This window comes from Megascapheus bottae, chromosome X, assembly GCF_031878675.1.
Source record: "Megascapheus bottae isolate mThoBot1 chromosome X, mThoBot2.hap1, whole genome shotgun sequence".
NCBI classification, from domain to species: domain Eukaryota; kingdom Metazoa; phylum Chordata; class Mammalia; order Rodentia; family Geomyidae; genus Megascapheus; species Megascapheus bottae.
In genome coordinates this window covers 9,284,691-9,307,263 of record NC_143547.1, presented here as the reverse complement: position 1 = coordinate 9,307,263, position 22,573 = coordinate 9,284,691, and the positions used below count along the sequence as shown (strand labels likewise).

Here is a 22,573-nt window from a genome sequence, read left to right as displayed (position 1 = left end):
GGTGATATGTATACACATCCAAGGCTGGAATAAACTGTACAGAAGCATTTCTTTGTGGCTGCAAATAGAAGTTACTACAAGATGGAGGTGGAGAATGTTGTTGCTGAGAGGGAAGCACAGAAGCAAGTGGGGGCAGTGACAAACAGCTGGCAGCCATCAGAAGATTCTAAGATGTACAAATTCTCACATCTTAACAACGTTGACATTGGAATCCATCTTGGAGCCACCAGCTAGTCCCAGGAAAGATGTAACTCCTATTGCCTACAGAATGACCTTGGCCACTGACTTGTATGTGTCTGTCTGTCTGTGTGCCAACACTAAGGCAACTCATTGCCTTGAGCTCTCACTAACAGATGGTACTCTACCACTTGAACCATAGCTAAGCTGGTAGCTTTTTGTGGTTAATCAAAGATAAGAGTCTCTCAAAATTGTCTGCCTGGACTAGCAATGAACTGGGGTCCTCAGGTCTCAGTCTCCTGAGTAGCTAGGATTACAGGCAGGAGCCACAGTCATTTTTGCCTGGCCACAGCCAATCTCAAAGTCCCTACTTGAAATGTGTTGTGCACAGCTGCTGGTGAAATGTCACTTAAATGGTCTTCAGAGAGTTCATCATAACTTGATAATGACAACAACATTGTACATATTTTGTGTGCCAGGACTGGGGCTTGAACTCAAGAGTCTCACATACTTGCTCAGTTTTTTTCACTCAAAGCTGGTACTCAACCAGTTGAGCCACACCTACATTTCAGGATTTTTAGTGGTTAATCTTGGATTTGTTTGCATCATCTGGTTTTGAACTATGAACTTCAGATCTCAGCTTCAGGATTAGGATTATAGGCTTGAGTCACCAGCATCCAACAAATGGCAATATATATGCTAAAAACTATTTTTAAGGAAAAGCCTTAGAACAACTGTGGAAATTTTTTCAAGAAATATTGAATCACTGCTGTTTTTGAAAAACCGGACAATGTTTTGTGGGAAACCCAAGACAATGGTAATTCAAAATCAAAATTTAGAATTCAAAAGCACTGGTAATTCAAAATTAAAAGGACTCTGAAAAAGCATATCTTACTCCATTTTCACTAATTCTCCTTTGCAATTGATGCAAAAGAATGAAAATTTCTGAGCTGGAGACATGGCTCAAGTGGTTGAACACTTGCCTATTATGCTCAAAGCTATGAGGTCAAACCCCAGAACCACTAAAACACACACAACAACAACAACAACAACAACAACAACAAAAATAATATCTAACTAAAGGTAAAAAGAACGTCCATGAGTGTTTTTTCTTAGCACTTGAAAAATAGTAACTCCCCTATAGTTGGTAATTTTTAGGATTCATTAAAATATGGTATTTTTTGTTAAGGTGATACAAGATCACAGTGTTTGTATATTCCCTGGCTTCATTTTAAGTCAAATAAATATAACTAACAATCTCACTCATCAGAAAGACCCAGTATTTTCCTTTTGGAACATAAATACACAGCAATATTGAAATTGTGTTTGGATTTAAATAAAAGACATAGATATTAAAAAAATGTTTCCAAATGATCCCAAAGGCATTTTAAGGACAGCTGAAGCTCTGGTGTGAGATGAGCTGATTTAATTCCTGAATATCATGTTTCACATCTAGGTCTCAGGGGCAGCAATACAAGTTGGGCCAACTGGAGAGGCAGGGTGTGATGCTGCTGGCCTTCAGACCTCAGCAAGACCACAGTTTCCTCCCCCTCTCCCAGCACTGCCCACACATTCTCTGGGGAAGTCATTTTCAAACCCCAACTTCCTCTTATCTCCAGCTCACAAGTTCCAGGTCCACCTAAACACCTTTGACCTCAATTAACAGAAGTGAATTTCACTTCTTAATGTACTTGCACTGTCCAAAGCAATGTGTGATACGGGAAGCGGGATCTCTTCACTTTTACATTAATCAGACAACTTGGCCAGAATGGTGGATAACGTAAACCGAGAGAAATTAATAAATTAGATAAGGTATTGTTCCTCAGTACTTAATGCCAAGTAGGCAAGCTTCCTGCCAGTGTGGTTATTTTGAATGGTTCCCACTATCACAAATCTCACAGAAACGTATCCACAATGGCTATAGTTTTCTATTCAGACAGCCCAAGGCACCTGGCTTCTATAAGCTTCTCAATGCCAGAACTACTGCTCTAGGACTGTTCAGGCCAGTGGTCACTCTGGTTTTATGGGAGGAGGTGTGAGTTTTGGGGCCTGACTCAGGACTTGAGTGCAGTCAGTCCCTGAGCATTTTTTGGTCAATGTCATCACTTTGTCACTTTGCTACATCTCTACTTTCAGGGGGTTTTTTTTGGTTGGTTAATTAGAGATAAGAGTCTCACAGACTTTCCTACCAAGACCAGCTTCAAATCACAATCCTCAGATCTCAGCTTCCTGAGCACTTAGGGATATAGGCATGAACCACCAGTACCCAGCTATTGCAGCCTCTCTGAATACAGACATGATACTGGGGCAAGGTACATAACAATATTTCAAAGACTTAGCAAGCAAGAAAGAAGTAAGGAATCTCATGTATAAAATTTTACACTGATTACATGTTGAAATTCCAATTTTGAGTATGTTGGGTTATAGAATTTCAACTCTTATCTTTTTATTTCAGCCACTCAAGAACTGTAAAGTTATAATTTTTCCATTTTTTGAATGACTATTCTTTTCCTCATACACGGTATATACACATGCACTTCTGAGGGAAGGTGGGGTGAGGACACAGAATCAGTGGAAAACGCGTGAAAACATGCATCAGCAGAGCTCACTATCTGTACTGGACACTGATGAAAGTGAGAGACATGAGGGAGGGAATGGGAGAGAATGAGAGAACAGATGATATTATTCAAAAGGAAGGAAATGCACTTATTACCTATTTAAGGTAACCCTGCTATATCAACCTCTAAAACAAGAATGCATTTTAAAAAGAACAGCAATTTTAAAGAGAATCTAATTCTTTTAAAAATGTATAGGTATATGTCACTTCCATTTGTGACTCATGTTATGTTTTCTTATATGTGTGTGCTGATTCTAAGGTTTAAACTCAGATCTCTTCTTCTCACTTGACTTTATTAGCCAAGGTTGGTGTTCTACCACTTGAGACACATCTTTACTTCCAGCTTTCTGTTGGTTAAATGCCACTAAGAGTCTCGGGATTTTTTTTCTGCCTATGCTGGTTTCCAACTGTGATCATCAGATTTTAGCCTCCTGAGGAGCTAGGATTACAGGTGTGAGCCACTGGCACCCAGCTCATGTTCTACTTCTGTTGGAAAATATTACTTTTATGCCTTATAGGCCATTATTACTTAAATTTTCTCATCCTATTTTTGCAACTGTAAAATGAGGGTAATACTAGTTCCCTAGTTTTCAAGGCTTTTCTATAGTGCTAAGGGTTAAAGTACCTGAATTCTAATTCTTGCTTCATTGCTGAATATTGTTTTGAACTATTGTACTATTTGGTGCCTTTGTTTTCTCATGTGTTTCAAAATGCAGATGTGTCTTACAGGTTAAAGGTATGTTGGAAGCTCATTTCAGAAAGTTCGACATAAGGAAAAGTGCTATTAAATAAAGTCATCTCTATGAAGTACCTGGCCATTTTAGATCCTTTCTTGATACAATGATTCTTTGACATCATGGTGAGGGCTATCTTCCTTGTAACTACTAGCAATACATTTCATTAATGATAAATCATAGAAATGAGGATTTTGCTCCATTGTAATGATGATTGACCCATCTATACAGTTACAATTGAAACATTCTCAGAATTGAGAGCAAGAAGGAAACTGAAGTCATGTAATCAGAGAATTTGGAAACGCAAGTAATAAATTTTTAAGTCAGATTTGCTATACTTAAATAGCATGCAACTACTATTTTAATTTGTCTAACACCCTTCCTTTTTACCATTAACAACTGGGGAGATACCAACGGTAAGGAATTTCCCCATCTCACCAAAGCAAAAGAAAGTTGAGTTTCCTGTTTCTGCGATGAAGTCTGATTGTCTTTGTAACTCTCACCAAAATCCCATTCTGGGCTCCATTACCATCTGACTTCTGGCAAACAACAACAGGAACACATGGCTACTTGGAAGAACTTCAGGAATTGTAACCACCAAGTTCACATGGGTACACCTCCCAACTGTTACTACCACAGCATGCCCAGGGTTTTCTTCCCTTGCCAAACAGTTATCCTCTTACAGGAAGTGGTTTTTTTTTTTCAAAAATATGCAAACTCCCTGCACGATTGCAAAGTAAAATCCACTCTACATACCAGCCATGAAGACAGGACCTGAGTGTGGGCAAGTGGACAAATGGCATCGTGGGTAATGCAGGCTTTCTCAGGATGCACATATCCTGTGTCATTAGTCATGCCTATGAATTTATAGTCTACAGAATCCAAATTTAGTGGACAAACTTCCCAAATAAGATGTTTCCTTACTCCTCAATCATTTAAGCTAACTCTCGGGAAACTAACAAACATCATGAAATTGTCATTACTTTTTGCCGTGGAGATTATCATGCAGTTTTTTTCAGGTCCTTGTTCTACTCCTCAGAACCCTCAGCACTCCAGGCCATGACTTTAACTCTCCAGGTTTGACATCCTTCATCTTATTTCTGTCATCTCTAAGAATTGTTTGTTCCTTCTTTCCATCAAAGCCAAATGCGATGCATTCAACCTTGTGCCAGCCTCATGAGATTTATAGTTCTTCCAGCCCATTTTCCTCCAAGTTCAACTACTAAGCTGTGTCTAGCTTTTAGAGTATGTATTTATAAACCAATATTTAACATGTTACTTTTTTCAATCACTATTACTATTTGTAGGGAATTTTAGCTGAACCATGGTTAAAAGCTATACCATCTCTACTTGGGAACTGACTTCTAATTCCTTGTATTTGTGAGAGGCATGTAGCAACACATGATAAATATATTCTGTGACCTAAGGAATCTCTTAGTTAACAGTTGTTATCAGCAAAAGCTTCTGAACACAAATCTCTAGTTTCAGCAAATATCCTTAGAAACACATATTAACTGTCATAATGTGCTCATTACCTGGGGAGTCTAGACAGTGAACTGTTCGAAGATTTCAGGGTTAGTAAACAAAGGTTTACCAAGGATACCAGATATTCGAAAACACAGTTAACAAAACAGTATGCATGCTACTTCATTAACTCATTAAATGACAAGACCTAAAATTGACTCTAACAATTCCTATAATTTTGAAGCTATGATGCAAGTAGATAGCATTTCAAGATCCTGCAACATCCACAATAAGTTGAAAAGAATAACCACAATTGCTACTGGTATCAAAGTCACAAGTACTGTTGCATTTGTCATTAAAGAAAATGCTGAAGTTCTGCCCATGATTATTGTAAACAAAGGTTAGTCTCCTTTCAGTCAAGTTCCTGAAGTCTATCAAGTCCTCTTTGGGGGTCTCAGGACCTCAACTGGGTTTGAATGAAGAATAGAAAAGAGAAAATAAAGGGAAGTTGGTGGGAATTTCTAAGCATAATCTTTCAATGATCTACAGCCCACAAATTGTGGCCAACCCCCCTTTCCTCTTCCTGTAGGAATGACCCTAGTGCATATGTTGTCTGAGCAATTACAACTTCAAAGTCTTCTGGGCTCATGACTAATATGTGGCAATAAAATTGATAATCCAAACAAATATCTCCCTATAGTTTGAAAATCCCCTCCTAAATTCATCAAGTTTATTATCGGATTGGTTTTAAGTGGAGATCTTTGATGTGCTGACCTTGCAACCACTGATCAACATCCCAATTGAAGGTGGCACCAAACTGGCACCAAACTGGCACCAAAAATGTTTTGGCTGGATGCTGGTAGCTTATGCCTCCTGATACTCAGGAGACTGAGCTCTAAAGATCACAGTTACAAGTCAGCCAGGGAGGGAAAGACAATAATTCTTTTAGCTCTAGTTCACCAAAAAGCCAGAAGTAGAGCTGCCACTGAAGCGGATGAGCACTAACCTTGAGCAAAATATTTAGGGATGGCACACAGACTCTGATTCCAGCTTTACGACTGACACACACACACACACACACACACACACACGTGCTCATGTGCACTCACATGCACACATACATACACACATGCGTGCACGTGCACGCAAAATACCACATATCCCTTGCTGCTACTGTATTGCTCCATGCATCTCTTGAGTCCTGATTACAATACTTACTGGAACATTTTGTGATATGCAGATTGTAATTTCCATACAGATAATTTAGGGGGCTTTATTAATCACGATACTGCTGTATCCCTGTGTTGCACGTCTCTGCCTGCATACAAATACAATATAGACTGGTTGCTATTAGCAACAACATTATAACCAAATAGACATAGAAAGCATGACACAATACATGTCAAAGTGGAAAATACAGAAAAGTAATCCTAATGACAGGGCTAAACTGCTAGATGAATCCTCACCTGAAGTCCACATAATTACTGTTCTTTTTAATTACATTCCCTTTATTTCCTAATCCAGTTCGAATTAGGGTTACTGTCACTTATAGATGAAAACAGCTGGTGGCATGGAAACAGTAAGTGCTCAGTAAATACTCTTCTTTTTTGTCAGTACCAGAGTTTGAACTCAGGGGTCAACTTGCTTGCTCAGATGTTGCTCTATCACTTGAGCAATGTCGCCAGTCTGGCTTCTTGCTAATTTTATTTGCTTTTGTTGTGAATATTTTTTGACATGGAGTCTCTCAGACTTTTTCTGCCCAAAGCATGAGCCTCCAGACCTCAGCCTCTTGAGTAGTGAGACTTATAAGCTTATCCAATTTAATACTTTGAGTTTACCCATGAGTTAGTTCAACTGAATTACTAGTCATTTCAATCTATTTGAAGTCCATGTTTGTTCCAAAAATTAAGTATCAAACAACTCAGAATAAATGCAATGAATCAAGCTGATTCTCAAGCATATCCACTTACGTGTATGAGTTACTAATGACAGAAGAGCTACATTAAAGCTGTGGAGAGTGAGATTAAAAATAAATGCTTAGGCCAAGTAACAGTGGAAAAGCAAAACTAGATGCTTGGGGTAGAAAACCAGTACTGCTGGAATACAGTCTTTCACAGACAATGGCTGTTCTTGTGGCCTCTTCATTTTGCTATTGAGAAAAGAACCTATCCAAGCAGGATACATGGCTTTAATCTCATCTACTTGGGATGCAGAAATCAAGAAACTACAGTTCAAGGACAAACCAGGAAAAAAGTTAATGAGGCTTCATCTCAGTCAGTAAGGACTTGTCATCGCAGTAATGTGGAGGCCAGAAGCAGAGTCTGTGATCTGAGGCCCATCCTGTAGGGAAAAAAATGTGAGACCCTGTCTGAAAAATACCTAAAGCAAAAAGGGGGTTAGAGTATGGCTCAAGTAGTAGAGACAGCATGAAGGCCCTGAGCTCAAATTCCATTACTCTTTCCTCCTCTAAAAAAAAAAAAAAAATATATATATATATATATATATATATATATATATATATATATATATATATATTGGGGCCAGGAGTTTGGCCTAAACCTAACATGCATGAAGACCAAGGTTCGATTCCTAGGTATCACATACATAGAAAAAGCCAAAAGTGGTGCTGTGGCTCAAGCAGTAGAGCCCTAGCCTTGAGAAAGCCCATGGACAGTGCTCAGACCCTGAGGTCAAGCCCCAGGTCTGCCAAAAGTAAAGAGAATATTACCTAGACCTATATCCACATTTTTCCAGAATCATCAGAAATCTATTTCTGTATTTAGCAACTGTTAAAACTTCTGAACAACTCACCACCACACATTTACCGCCCCCCAACGCACCACATTCAAATGGTGTATGAGAGAAGGAAAAAATGTGAGAAACTACAAAACCTTTTCAAGAAAAATTATTTCATTTCACATATTTTCATTTCACAGAAGACTTCAATACAAGCTCAAATCTTCATGTAGCCCTCTTTTCACATACGTGACTGATTGTAGTATATTCATCACTTAACAATTTGTTGCTTCCTGTGGAGCTACATAGAAAAAAAGCCATCAAGGTCTGTGAAAATCAAAACATTCACTGAATGGCTACACCTAGCTTATATAGTGAATTCACTCAAAATAATAGAAGCTGAGTTTGCATTAGGAATAAAAAGTCCACTATAATGGGTAGTTGGTTTTTAGTATTTCCATATCCTATTGCCTCTTTTACCAGGCTAATATCATTTGTTTCAAAAAAAAACTTGGTGAAGGCAAAGCTGAATGTAGTACATTATTTTTCTACATGTGTAGTCTAAGGAATTTGGCCTCATTCAACATATCTTCAACGATCGGAACTTCCTGATTGTCAAATGAATATACAAAAGCTGAACTGAATGTCTCAGGTTTGTATTATATACAAATAATGATTTGGAAGGGTTCTGGTGGCTCATGTCCGTTATCCTAGCTACTCAGGAAGCTGAGATCTGTGGGCTGTGGTTTGAACCCAGCCCAGGCAGGAAAATCCATGAGATTCTTATTAACCATCAAAAAGCAGGAAGTGGAACTGGGGACCATGTGGCAGAGCATAAGCCTTGGACAAAAACTAAAGTGACCAGGTCCTGAATTCAAGCCCCAGGACTGGCACTCGTGTGTGCATGCACATGCACGCACATGCACACACAAGCGCAAGCACACACACACACACACACACACACACACACACACACACACACACGTGTAATCTGGCCATTATCACTTACAGAGAAAACAAAGACTATGGGTGGCTCACATAATAGAGTACCTGTCCTAGCAAGCAACAAACCATGAGCTCAGACCCAAGTACCATAAAAAAAAAGTAAAAACAACTTCATAAGGGGAAGTTAATTAATTAATTATGAGAACCATTTGAATTCGATCCACTAGGTATTTTCTGAATAAATAACCAATGTAGATTTACAGTCATGATTAGAGTATCTACATATTACTGTTCTGCTGAAGTTGTGTTTGAAAATAATATACTGCATTTCTTCCCAAAATATTGGCCATCATAGAGATGATCTGGCCCTACCTGAGTCATTTGTCTTCTCTGTGACACAAATGTTCTATCTCATTCATTCCCTCGTCTTTCCATCTGCTCATTCACAAGCAATGTGGGCCGTAGTGTCTTTATAGTCACATGAAGACAAATTCGGTAGGGGGTTGTAGAATGGAGATTTTAAGACACATGTGAAACTAGATAACCTGTTCTTCAATTATATATAGATATACATCTTGATTTTTAGAGAGAAGAAATACATTTCTTAGTGGAAATCTGAGACTTATATGTTATTTCAAGGGAAAAAATATCACAAAGCCAGGTGGCTGACTTCAATAGAGAGCAATTTTTCATCAGTCTGGCCTGTCAAATTCATTTTATTTCACAACGAACAGCTGAATCTCGATGTTCTCTATCAGCTATAAGAAAATGGTATTCTTTTGGTTGGTTATACTGGGTTTTATTTTTGGATGTTCTCTCTTTTTATCAAGGTTGAGGAAAAAGAGCCTTGACAATATTCAATATTTTTGAAAGCGCATGATATTTACAAAGGTTAAGACCAGAATAAAACTTAGAACATTTCACAGACAGTACTTCAGGAACCTTAGAACTATCTTTGAGACAAAATGGAGAGGCGAACCAACAAATATTTGTTGGTGGCCTGCTATGTGCCAGGAACTGGCTGAGGTAACTGATGTAGGGGATCTCCTTCAGGCCTCATAAAACTCTTACATGGTGGATATTGTGATCTCTAGTTTAGAGGAAAAAAACTGAACTCAAAGATATCAGAAATTGGCCCCAAATGATGCTGAAATGACTTTCTAAAGGGCAATTTCACTATTTACATCAAAACTTAAATTTTAAATACACTTTCAATCAAACAATCTCATTGCTGGGAATTTATCCCAAGAATATTTTTAGATAAGGACATAAAGGTATGTATACCAGAAATTTGCCATAGTAGATAGCAAAGCTATCCACTGACATTATCCTGTCTGTGAGGAATTTGTAGTTTTTAAAAATAGGTTACAGAAAAATATGAACGATGGTGCTAGTTTTTAAAATATATGGATGTACACATTAGGTTGTACAAAAAAACTTGTACATGGAACAAAACTTGGAAAGATACATACTCAATTGCTTAGTTAGCAACTATTTCTACAGGAGACAGTTTATTGACAGCTTTCTTTCTACTCTGTGAGTGTGTGTGTGTGTGTGTGTGTGTGTGTGTGTGTGTGTGTGTGTGTGTACTGGGGCTTGAACTCAGAGCCTCGTGTTCTTGTTTGGCTTTTTCACTCATGACTTAGTGCTCTACCACTTGAGCCACAGCTCCACTTGTGGCTATTTTATGTGTGAGTGTGCCAACCATGAGATTTGAACTCAGGGCCTGGGCATTGTCCCTGACTTCTTTTACTCAAGGCAGTCACTCCGCCACTTGAGCTGCAGCTGCAATTCTAGTGTTTTTGGTGATTATTTGGAGATGGGTGTTTCACAGACCTTGGAGGGGGGAGGAAAATGGGAGAAAAAAAAAGAGAGGGAGTAACAACGTTTGACAGTAAATGTGCTCATTACCTTACATATGTAATTATAACCTCATTGTACATCAATTTGAAAATTAATCTTTTTTTAAAAAAAAGAGTTTCACAACTGGCTTCAAACCCTGACCCTCAGATCTCAATGCCCTGAGGATTACAGGCATGTGCTATCTGCACTTGGCTTCTATTTTTATTTTTTCTCTCTCAAATTAGCTTACCAATAAAATCTTCCATTTTTAAAGTAAGCCTGTAAAAACATAAAATCTTGAATAATTTACTCTCATCTCATGAATGTCGAAGGGTCCCATGGATATTAACCTCCTCAAACAAAGCACCTCAATGATTTGAGCTTTTAGATAAGGATGTGAGAACATATTCGCAGAAATTTCTTTAAATCATATGTCTTGATAGCTTTTGGGTATAACTATGTAAGAGGAACATTTATCTATAAGTCATATATTTTTCATTTTTCACATATGGCAGGCTTGGGGCTTGAACTCAGGCTGCATGCTGTCCCTGAGCTAGCACTCTACCACTTGAGCCACACTTCCACTTCTGGCTTTTTGCTAGTTAAATGTAGATAACAGTCTCATGGACTTTTCTGCCTGGGCTGGCTTTGAACTGTGATCCTCAGGCCTCAGCTTCCTGACTAGCTGAGATTATAGGCACGAGTCACTAGTGCCCAGTGTAAATCTTGTATTTTTAAAAATCAGATCAGTGATATTTCTACATGTAAGATAAGTGTGTATATGTGCACATGCACACACAAGCATGCACACTCATACAGACATTTACCAAGAAAGAAAAATGATAGATAACAGGCAAGAATGGGAAATGAAGAATCAAAATGAACATTATGTCCACAGGGAAATAAGTATTAGTCTATGAACTCACTCCTCATTGTCTTATTTATAATTCTACCATACGGGAATCTCATCTGTTATGTAGAGTCTGGAAAACCTTTACATTCTCAAAAATTCTTATTCATAATTTATCAAAACTAAATTTCAGCTCCCTAATTGAAAATATAAGTCTATATGATTTATATCAAGTTATGCAATATAATTTTATTTTGCTTACAATTGACAAGTTTATCTATTTTGTCAATGATTTCATGTTATAAAATATACATAAATTGATATATATTTAATTTTCATGCCCTTCAACTCTTGAAAAAGTAGAGATGGGAAAGGAAGAACTATTATAATCGCTTCTCAGAAATTGTTTGTGTCATTAAATGCAAGTTAATAAATGACATAAGTTGTGAAAAGAGAAGGAGAAATTTAAAAAAACACTATTTTGTTTCTCAAAACAACTTTATCTGCTTTTGAAATCTTCCTCCTTCCCTCCCAGGGTAGCTTTTTCTAACTGAATAGCATAAAAACTAGATCCAATAGAAACATAATATTCTCCAGTAGTAGACAATTACAACTTTAGTGGAGGGGCGGGGTGGGGAGCAAGCACACTTAAGTGTGTGTGTGTGTGTGTGTGTGTGTGTGTGTGTGTGAACTTATCAGTTGTAGAGACGCCTTGGGAGAGAAGTGAGTCTCCCCTGAGCTAACTTAGAAGTTAACAAGAACAATATGACAACCAAGGGTCACCCAGAGTTCGACAAAAGTGATGTCAAAAGACAATGAGGTGTCATGTACATTTTATACACTATGAAAATCCAAGGCACAATAAGCAAGACATGAGGTTTACCCTGCACATAACAGCCAATTAATTATATTACGATAACACAATTGTCATTAACTTTACCTTTGCTCCCAATCAAATTCAATTTAATTTTCAGCAAAGGAACTTAGCAAACCCAAAGCTACTACTCACCTTTGGCTCATTTTAGGCAAACCTGGGAGGCTGGAATCCTAAAACTCTCAATCTTCCACTTGAAAAATTCTTCCAAAGGATCAGGAACCAAGGGCTTATCCCTGTAATCCTAGCCACTTGGGAGACTGAGATGGAAGGATCACAGTTTGAGGCCAGCCAGAGCAGAAAAATTCAAGAGACTCCTCAATAGAGAGCTGGGTGTTTTGTTTTGTTTTGTTTTAGCTATGATAGGAAAACTAACACAGGTAGGTTTCTACCTGGTTTCTACCTGAGACCCTATCTTAAAAATAACAGTAAAAGTCAGGGCTAGAGGCATGGCTTCACTGTAAAAAGAGCACCTAATTAGGAAGTACATGGCCCTGAGTTCAAAACTCAATATGAAAAAAATCATAAAAATAAATTCAGTGAGGTAAAAAGTGAAGTTGCTGTGCACCAATGGCTCACATGTGTAATCCAAATTATTCAGAACAATCACAGTTTGAAGCTAGCCCAAGCACGAAAGTCCATGAAACTTTCCTTTCCAATTAACCACCAAAAACAATAAAACTATGGCTCAAGTGGTAAAGCACTAGCCTTAATGGAAAATAAAAAGCTCAGGAACAATGCACTTGTTCTCAGTTCAAGCCTCAAGATTCTCAGTAGATAAGTGGATCAAGAAGATGTTTTACTTATACACAATGGAATTCTATGCTGCCATCAGAAAAAATGACATCGCCCCATTTGTAAGGAAATGAAAAACTTGGGGAAAAATCATATTAATTGAAGTATGCCAGACCCAAAGGAACATAGGCTCAATGGTTTCCCTCATTTGTAAAAATTAGTACACATCTAGGACTCTCCTAGCAGAGGATTACAATAGCGCAAAACCAGATACATAAGGTCATATAGGATGAGACAGATGAAAGGATCTCTAGAATATAGAAACAAGAGCTTTATCTTGTGTGGTTGTTGTTCTTAATGTACTAGGCTATTTCTCTTCTTTGTTGCCCTTTGGTTAATCTCATATTGTTACTATATATGACTTTGTTATCTGGCATATTGTATATACGTTCATTTATTTGAAATAGGTAAGGGAAGGGGGAAAACAAGATGATTGGGAGGGATGGGGAAGTGAAATGGGGACAAAACCATGAGAAGGGGTATCAATGTGTGAGAAGTAATGCACCTACGATTTGGCAAATGTAACTGTAATCCATGTATACATTACCCCAACAATAAAAAATAAATACAAATAAAAAATTTTAAAAAGCTCATGGGCCAATGCACTTGCTCTCAGTTCACGGGAGACCAGCATCAAAACAAAACAATGAAGTCACATTCCAAATCCCAAACTTTGTCATTATATCTTCATATAGATACATAAGTATGAGTGAGATATCTATATCTATGGATAGACAGATAGTTACAGATACGTGTATGTGTATGTATCTGTACACAGTATTTTTTTGTTTTGGGGGACTGGGCTTCTCTGTGTAACATGCTGCTCTGGAACTTATCATCGTACCTCCTCTTCCCAAGTGCCAAGATTATAAGAATGTAGCACCACACCTGGACCAAACTCTATGTTTCTTGCCTAATATTGCTCTCCATCAAGTGCATCACCAAACCCCAGTAGAAACTTACCCTTCAACTTGAGGTCAACATTATGTCTCAGCCAAGGATAAACTCCATAGCTTGGCATATCTTCAGGAATTGGGTTGTTGTTTATCCAGCCATCACAGGCAAAGCGGAAGAAATTATTACAAGGATCCACAGACAGATTTACTTTGCTCATGACAGCAGCAGCTATTTAAAAAGAAAAAAAATCATAGGATCAATGACAAACATTGAACACAGTATACTGCTCTTTTCCAAATTAAACAATAATTTCATACCAACCAGTTCCTAAGCCTTGGCTTCTCCACTGTTACTCAAAGGACTCTTTGAATCAACTACACTATATGAAGTGACAACATTCCAAATGAGTGGTTCAAGTTGGATGTTTTTGCTGTGACTGAAACTCCAGGATGGTTGCTATCACCCTGAGGTGTGGGATAAGAACACAAATGGAGGGGGTCACTCTTCCACCCCACACATCCTTCTGCAAAGTGGCATTGCTGGTCTTTGCCATAGGGTTCATTTCCCCGGACTTGTATCTGTGTTGGCTTTGTTAACTTGCTCTGGCCAATAGAAATGGCTTCTTGTGTCAAAGCTAGACCTTTTGAGTGCTTGCTCCTTTCCTGCTGACGGCCTTAACCTGGAGCTCTGAGAGCATCCTTGGAAGAGGTCCCCAAAGAACTAAGCTAACACCAACTCCCAGACCTGTGCCTAAGGCCATCATGGTCCTCATGCAGCTCATGTAGCTGTAGCTGAAACAACTACACAAAGAAACCTGGGCAAGACCAACTGAAAAACTACTACCAACCCCGCGGAACCATGACAAGTGTTGGGCTGGGAGTTTAGCCTGATGGTAGGGTGCTTGCCTAGCATGCACAATGTTCTGGGTTCAATTCCTTGGTACTACATACACAGAAAAGGCCAGAAGTGGTGCTGTGGCTCAAGTGGTAGAGTGAGAAAGCCCAAGGACAGTGCTCAGGTGCTGAGTTCAAGCCCAGGACTGATGCAAAAAAAAACCTGACAAGTGTTCAACTGTTCAAATCATCCTCGTTCAGGTTTTCCAGGCTTTGGAGTGGTCGTTTTCACAGCCAATGGTAACTGAAACAGAAGCTAACCTGTCACCTATCTAATTTTTTTGTCCTTTTGTTTTCCTTTTTTGGTACTGGGGATTGAATCTAGAACATTGAACCTGCTACATCCAAATCCTATCCAAATATTGAATGACAATATAATTTTCATAAAAATCATGTAAGAGGACAGATGCCAGTGACTTGTACCTATAATTCTAGCTACTCAAGAGGCTGAGATCTGAGGATTGTGGTTTGAAGCTAGCCTGGTCAGGAAAGTTCATGAAAAAAAAAGGTGCTGTGGTTCCAGTTCTGGCTTTCTTGGTGGAGATGCTTAATTGGAGATAAGAGTCTGACAGACTTTCTTGCCCACATTTACTTTGAACCGTGATCGTCAGATCTCATTCGCCTGAGTAGCTAAGATTATAGGTGGGAGCCACCAGCACCCAGCCATTTTTTATTCTTTTATAAGCCTGTACACAATTTTATATAGAAGCTAATCCATAGATAGGGTATTCGTACATAATATACATCCTTGAGCTTTAGAAGAAAGCCTTTCATTACAAAAATGACTTTTCAATATTCATAATATTGAATCCAACTCTCTTCCAACTGTGATACAATTACTGGCTACCACTCTGGCATCAAGACAGGCATCAAATTATTGTTTTAAAAGGCAGCCAATATTTTAATGACATTGGAAGGATGGCATTCCGGGCAATTTTCATACCTTAATTAATGTCAGGATACATTTTTATTTGAAATAATGAAAACACAATGAATTTTCAGCTAAATAAGAATGAACTGCCTAAGCAAGCATAAGCTGCATAAATTTGGAAATGTATCTTATAATTTTGTTAGATGTGTGGTTCCTCTAGATTTCAAACTAAGAGTTGACATTTTCAGAGCAAGACTGACTATTGTTCTTCTGCACTGTACATGGCCTAGACTTTCTATGAAAACTCTAAGCAGCTTTTTTTCTTCATTGAAATAATTTGCCAGCATTATTATTTTTGTAGGATTTCAAACTTCTTACTATTTTTAACTCCCACACTCCAAGAACAAACAAGTAGCAAAAACTTGGTTTAGAAGAATCATCAATTTTTCAAATTTGTTGCATGGATTTTTCTAAACTAATTCAGTTGTCCCTAATTAGATTTTTGCTTACTGCTAGTATTTCATCATTTCTATTTAACATTCCAACATGTCAGGACCTCCCCAAAGAAAGAAACAAAAAACATTCCTTCCAGTTTGTATTCATAGTTTGGGAACGCACAGATTGAATTTGCTGTGTGATACCTTGGAACACAGATGGCAGCATGGCTCAATCACACCGAATGTCTCCATCACACAGGGAGCCCTCACACACAGTTTTATTCATATAAGCTCAATGCTCTCCAGCTTTGTCCCTTTGCCTCTCTGCCTCCACCCGCCAAATGCATCTTTTTCTCCTCTGCTTTCCTGCAAGCATCAGGAAAACTGCAAGGTCAGCTCTGACCTCGACCTCATCCGAAAGTGGGGAATGTATCACTCACACGGCATTTGGAAAGCAGCCCACTGACTGCAAAAACTCTCTTCTACCCGGCCATTCATCATGGGCCATTCACAGCTGGGCATTGGATTGCACATTCTGCAGAGACACGAGGACTTCAAATTGCAAGGGACTACAGCGGTCAAGGCACCCAAACTCCTTTCCCTTCTCCTCCTCAGCTCCATAGAGAAACCCCAGAGGGTCTCGTTTTAATAAAAGAAATACTATAATGAGAAGAAGCTGTGAAAGCTCAGGCCACTCTTTTCTCAAGCTATTTCCATTAGGTTAATGGCTCTGCTTTGTAAACGTAGTGCACGTGCACTCCTGCAATGCCATTCTGACTTTTCAGTTTTACTCGGGGTTCCAGAGAGACTCTTAGTAAGGCTTAAGCCTGATAATTTATGTAAGAGAATACAATCACACACACTAAGCATCTCCTTGGTTGTGAGGCTTATAAGTTTAAGCCTTTTTCAAACAATTCATCAGTTGGGCACTGGTGGCTCACACCTATAATCCTAGCTAATCAAGAGGCTGAGATCTGAGGATCATGGTTAGAAGCCAGTCTAAGCAATAAAGTCTATTAGCCTCTTATCCAGAAGTGGAGCTGTGGCTTAAGTGGGAGAACACTAGCCTTGATCAAAAATTAAATAAAGGGCCGGGAGTTTGGCCTAGTGGTCGAGTGCTTGCCTAGCATGCACGAAGACCCGGGTTCGATTCCTCGGTACCACATACATAGAAAAAAAAAAGCCAGAAATGGTGCTGAGGCTCAAGTGGTAGAGCTCTAACCTTAAGAAAGTCCAAGGACAGTGCTCAGACCCTGAGCTCAAGCCCACGACTGGCAAAAAAAAGAATTAAATAAAGCTCAAGGACAAGGTCAGGCCCTGAGTTCAAACTCCAGGGCACACACACACACACACACACACACACACACACACACACACACACACCTCCAGAGACTGTTTCAGGGTGTTGATCTTGGGAACTCAGGGCCTGGGCACTTTCCCTGAACTCTTTTGCTCAAAGCTAATCTTCTACCACTTTGAGCTATAGCACCACTTCTGGTTTACTGGTGGTTCATTGAAGATAAATCTCAGACTTTCCTGTCTGGACTGGCTTTGAACCAAGATCCTTGTGTCTCAATCTCCTGAGTAGCTAAGATTACATGTGTGAACCACCAATGTCCAATCCCCTCTAGAGACTTTCAAGCATCCTGAAGTAAAACTCATGGCACCTGAGACACACACTGAGCCTCACAATCCTCCCCTCAATCTGTCACATCTTGTGTGTTTCGTACCCAGAAGGCTCCTCAATCTGTCAAGATCATCCCCTGTGAAACCTTCCCCCCACTTGGGAAGCTGTCTCCTCAGTTTTTTTGTTTTGGGTTTTTTTTGCTTATTTGTTTTTAAGATTTTACATCATAGTTCAAGTGTCATGTTTGACAAACAAGTATTCAAGAAGGGAATCTCTATATATAATCACTGGCACATAGATTTTAGAACACAATTAAAATTAAGTTGAGAATTTGTATGTCATATATTATATAGATTGATAAGTTTCTAACATTATTTCTATAGAGTATATATCCCATCATAGATTTTAATGTCTATGTAGTTTATGTATACATTTTATTTTATTTTATTTTAGCGTGATGCAGAGGGATTACAGTTATATTTGCAAGGTAGTGAGCATATTATTTATTGAACATTGTTACCCCTTCACAGGTTTTTCTCCCAATCTCTCTCTTCCCACTCCCTCCCAGTTTCCTCAGTTTTCACACAGCCCTTACCTCCTCATTGTCCAAGGACTCCTTTAACATCCTATCCTCAGACTTTTCAATCCAGCTATCCTGTCACTTGCTATCACATTACTCTGGTTTAATACTTTAATTTTATATACAACCCATAGTACTACTGATAGCCCTCTTATGCCCCGATTGCTTTGGATGGTTATTGTTTTTCTTCCTCAACTTGGTTCATGGATATATTCCCAAAACCTAATTCCATGCCTAGTATGAATAAATATTTGGCAGGTCATTTATTAATCTCTTAAATTCCAGAGGACAAGATCATGTGCTTAACCCTGTCCTGTGACTTTCCCTTTGAGAAATTCCCTAGGGGATAGATAGTAAGCACTGGGGGCTCACACCTGTAATCCTAGCTACTTAGAAGGCTGAGATATGAGGGTCACTGTTCAAAGTTAATCCAGCCAGGGAAGTCTAGTGTGACTCGTATCTCCACTTAACCAGCAAAAAGCTGGAAGTGGAACTGTGATTCCAAATAATACAGCACACCATCCTTAAACAAAACAGCTCAGGGACAAGCTCTAGTATCAACACAAATAAATAGATTAAATAAACAAATAAGGATGGGGGTAGAGCTGACTCCAGCTACTGCAACTCCATGCCCTACTATTGTGCTATAGAGCAGCACAGGATCTACTATCTGGGGCCACAGTGAGGCAACTGTAAGGACAGATCTTTGCTTGAGCATACACTGTTACAAGGCCTGGTCACCTCAAGAGAAATAGAATTCGAAGAATAGAGCACAAGTGGGTTCCAGATAATGGCAGAAACTTGAATTTTCCCAAGATGCCTGCTTAGAGACAGGAAGATCAGACATGCAGCCTAAAGGATACACAAGGACCACACCATTTAAGATCATGGGAATCTCATTCCAGCTAAGCCATAGGAAGCCAATGGTGTCTTCCCATGGGTCTTAAAAGAGGCCACTCACCCTCCCAAGCCTCTTCTCTGGAAGATTGGAAAATCGTACAGCTGGTTTGTGTGTGTGTGTGTGTGTGTGTGTGTGTGTGTGTGTGTGTGTGTGTGTGTGTGTGTGTGTGTGTGTGTTGTTTTGTTTTCCAAGGAATAAGAAAACAGGAAACCTAAGCTCCACTACTTCACACCAAAACTGGATAAAGTAAACTTCAAATTTCTTCAAAAATGCCTTTCCCATGTGGTCAACCTCAAGCAAACAGAAAGCTAAAAATAACCACCTATTTTCTCTTCTCCTCCCCAAGGTACCATAATTATAACTTGTCACAGGGTGGGATATGGACTTACCGGCTTCAATGCACTCTGGCTTCAGGCAATACTCCTGTTTAGCTTGAAAACTTAAGAAACCTTGACTCACTGAAAGAAAAAAAACAGACCAAAATAAATTGACTTGTAGCAGACCACCAGCAAGTAAAGACACGTAATGTAAGACATTTGATGCCAGTGCATCCTTCTCAGTATTGACCTGGTATTCAAAAACCTAGTTGGCACTATGCGAAAAAAATAAACTATATAACTTGTGGGTAGGGATGGGAGAAAACAACCAGGAGAGAGGCAATGAAAAGGATGATACTGTTCAAAAAGAAACATACCCAATATCCGACTTATATAACTTTAAACTCTTTATATCACCTTCAGAGTAATAAAAATTAAAAAAAAATTGGCTTAATGCCTGTGACCAACTTTGGTCACTCACTCCCTTTGCAGCCTGATGAGATGCTTGATTACTCTGAAACTCAGTTCTCTCATCTGGAAGACAAGTCAGTGAACAGGGACAATGAAAGCACTGTTCCTGACAGTCTGGTCCCCAGAGCAGCACTGGGAGATTTATAGAGATGCATATTTTCAACCCCAAACCAGACATTTTACTCAGAAACTAGACATAGCCCACTGTTGTGTGTTGCCTTGAAGTTTGGCTCAGAGGTTACCTTTGAGCCCCCACTCTCACCCCTCCTCCTACTGCCAGCCATTTGTGATTTTTTTGTGTGTGGTTGCTTGGTTGAGGTTTCTGTGTTGTTCTGTTTTATAATCATGCTGGGGCTTGACATCAGGGCCACTCACTCTTGCTTTTCTTTTTATGCCCAAAGCTAGCTTTACCACTTGAACCACAGTTTCACTTCTGGCTTTTTGTTGGAGGAAAGAGTGTTACAGAGTTGTCTGCCCCGGCTAGCTTTAAACTGATCCTCAGATCTTAGCCTCCTGAGAAGATAGGCTTAGAAATGTGAACCATCAGCACTGGGCCAATCCATCTGTGTTTTATCACTGGGCAGGATGACCTCTGCAATGAAGTCTTCTATGTCCAATTATCTATGCTCTAAGTCCATTTCGATTCTTATATTTACAACAACATCCCTGTGTTAGAGATGGTGAGAGAAACCTTTTTAGGATTTGTGGACCAAATCTTAATGTGGACCAAATCCTAAGTGGAAAGAAAAACCATCTTAGCAGGACCAGGAACATAGCCTAGTTGTAAGAGTGCTCGGCATGCATGAAGCTCTGGGTTCAATTTTTCGGTATCACATACATGGAAAAAGCCAGGAATGGTGCTGTGTCTCAAGTGATAAAGCACTAGCCTTGAGAAAGCCCAAGGACTGGCAGAAGGAAGGAAGGAAGGAAGGAAGGAAGGAAGGAAGGAAGGAAGGAAGGAAGGAACGAAGGAAGGAAGGTAGGAAGGAAGGAAGGTAGGAAGGAAGGAAGGAAGGAAGGAAACCCATCTTAGCATGTGTGGCATTTAGATTTCTGGAATTATATAAACTATCCATGTGGTAAAAACACAAGAGAGAGGGAAAGAGTATGAACATAATCAATATACTTTATAGCCAACCAAGAAAGTCCATGCACCTCTTATCTCCAATAAATCATCAAAAAAGCCAGCCAGTAGGGTTGTAGTTCAAGTAACAGAGCACCAACCCTGAGAAAAAAAGACTAAGGGACATTGTACCAGCCCTGTGTTCAAGCCCCAGTACTGGCAAAAACTCTCTCTGTATATAACTTAATCAGCTGGCAGCAGTCACCATCTGCCTGCCCTACACTCACCACATCCTCTTTCCACCAGTCCCAATCTACCAAATACTTATCCTTCTGTGGACCAAGATTTCATTTCCTCCTAACCCCCTCAAAAAACAAAACTAGGAAGCTGGGCATGGTGGCTCATGCCTGTAATCCTAGCTACTCTGGGGGCTAGGATCTGAGGATCACTATTTAAGCCAGCCTAGACACTAAAATCCATGAAACTCTTATCTCCAATTAATCACCAGAAAACCAGAAGCGGCCCTGAGGCTCAAGGGGTAGGTCAGTATCCTTGAGCTGAATAGCTCAGGGACAGTGTCCAGGCCCAGAGTTCAAGTCTCATGGCCGACAAAAAAAACTAGGCTGGGCTCTAGTAGTGGCTCATACCTTTAATTCTAAATATTCAGGAGGTTAGTTTCTGATAACCATAGTTCAAAGCCAGCCCAGGCAGAAATTGTGAGACTCTTAGCTCCGATTAACCACCAGGGCTCAAGTAATAAGAGTGCTAACCTTGAACACAAAAACTGAAGGACAGCACCCAGGCCCTGAGTTCAAGCCGTAAAACTGGCATGCATGCATGCATGCAGAGAGAGAGAGAGAGAGAGAGAGAGAGAGAGAGAGAGAGAGAGAGAGAGAGAGAGAGAGAGAGAGAGAGAGGAGAGAGAGAGGAGAGAGAGAGGAGAGAGAGAGAGAAGAGAGAGAGAGGAGAGAGAGAGAGGAGAGAGAGAGAGGAGAGAGAGGAGAGAGAGGAGAGAGAGGAGAGAGAGAGAGAGAGAGAGAGAGAGAGAGAGAGAGAGAGAGAGAGAGAGAGCGCCTGAGTTTCAACCTGAGCTCTAGAAAAGAAAAATAATCCTACACAATCAAAATAGCTTTCACCAATGTCTCAATTCCCCCTATCTTACTGGCAGAAACTAAAGTGGATTTCTGCAAAACTACAAAAGGATGCTGGATTTGTGAAATCCTTGGAGGATGTGGGTATTAGCACATGGGAGTTTAAGATTTCAAAAAGAGGAATTCATTATTGCTAGTCTCTGGGAGCCAAAACAAATCATGTGAAGATGTGGCCATGAACAGATGGACCATGGGAGGTGAATGAGGCCCAGGGTCCTTCATGGTGTCCTCCACAAAGAAGCAGAGTCAGGACGCTGGGCCTTGCTACTATTCTTGCTAGAGATAGCAGACCTGGAGATCACCTGCCAGCATGACAAGATTCATTATTTAT

General features: G+C 39.6%; 1 protein-coding gene across 1 annotated transcript in view; it reads right to left on the bottom strand.

The window, feature by feature from the left end:
- Phex (phosphate regulating endopeptidase X-linked) overlaps positions 1–22,573 on the bottom strand; it is a 207,322-nt gene that overhangs the window by 180,967 nt on the left and 3,782 nt on the right. Inside the window, exons 2-3 of the mRNA XM_090326178.1 lie at positions 19,630–19,698; positions 13,998–14,159 (exon numbers count right to left, since the gene is read on the bottom strand). Coding sequence (XP_090182304.1) covers positions 13,998–14,159; positions 19,630–19,698 — 231 coding nt within the window. The remainder of the gene's footprint in view (positions 1–13,997; positions 14,160–19,629; positions 19,699–22,573) is intronic.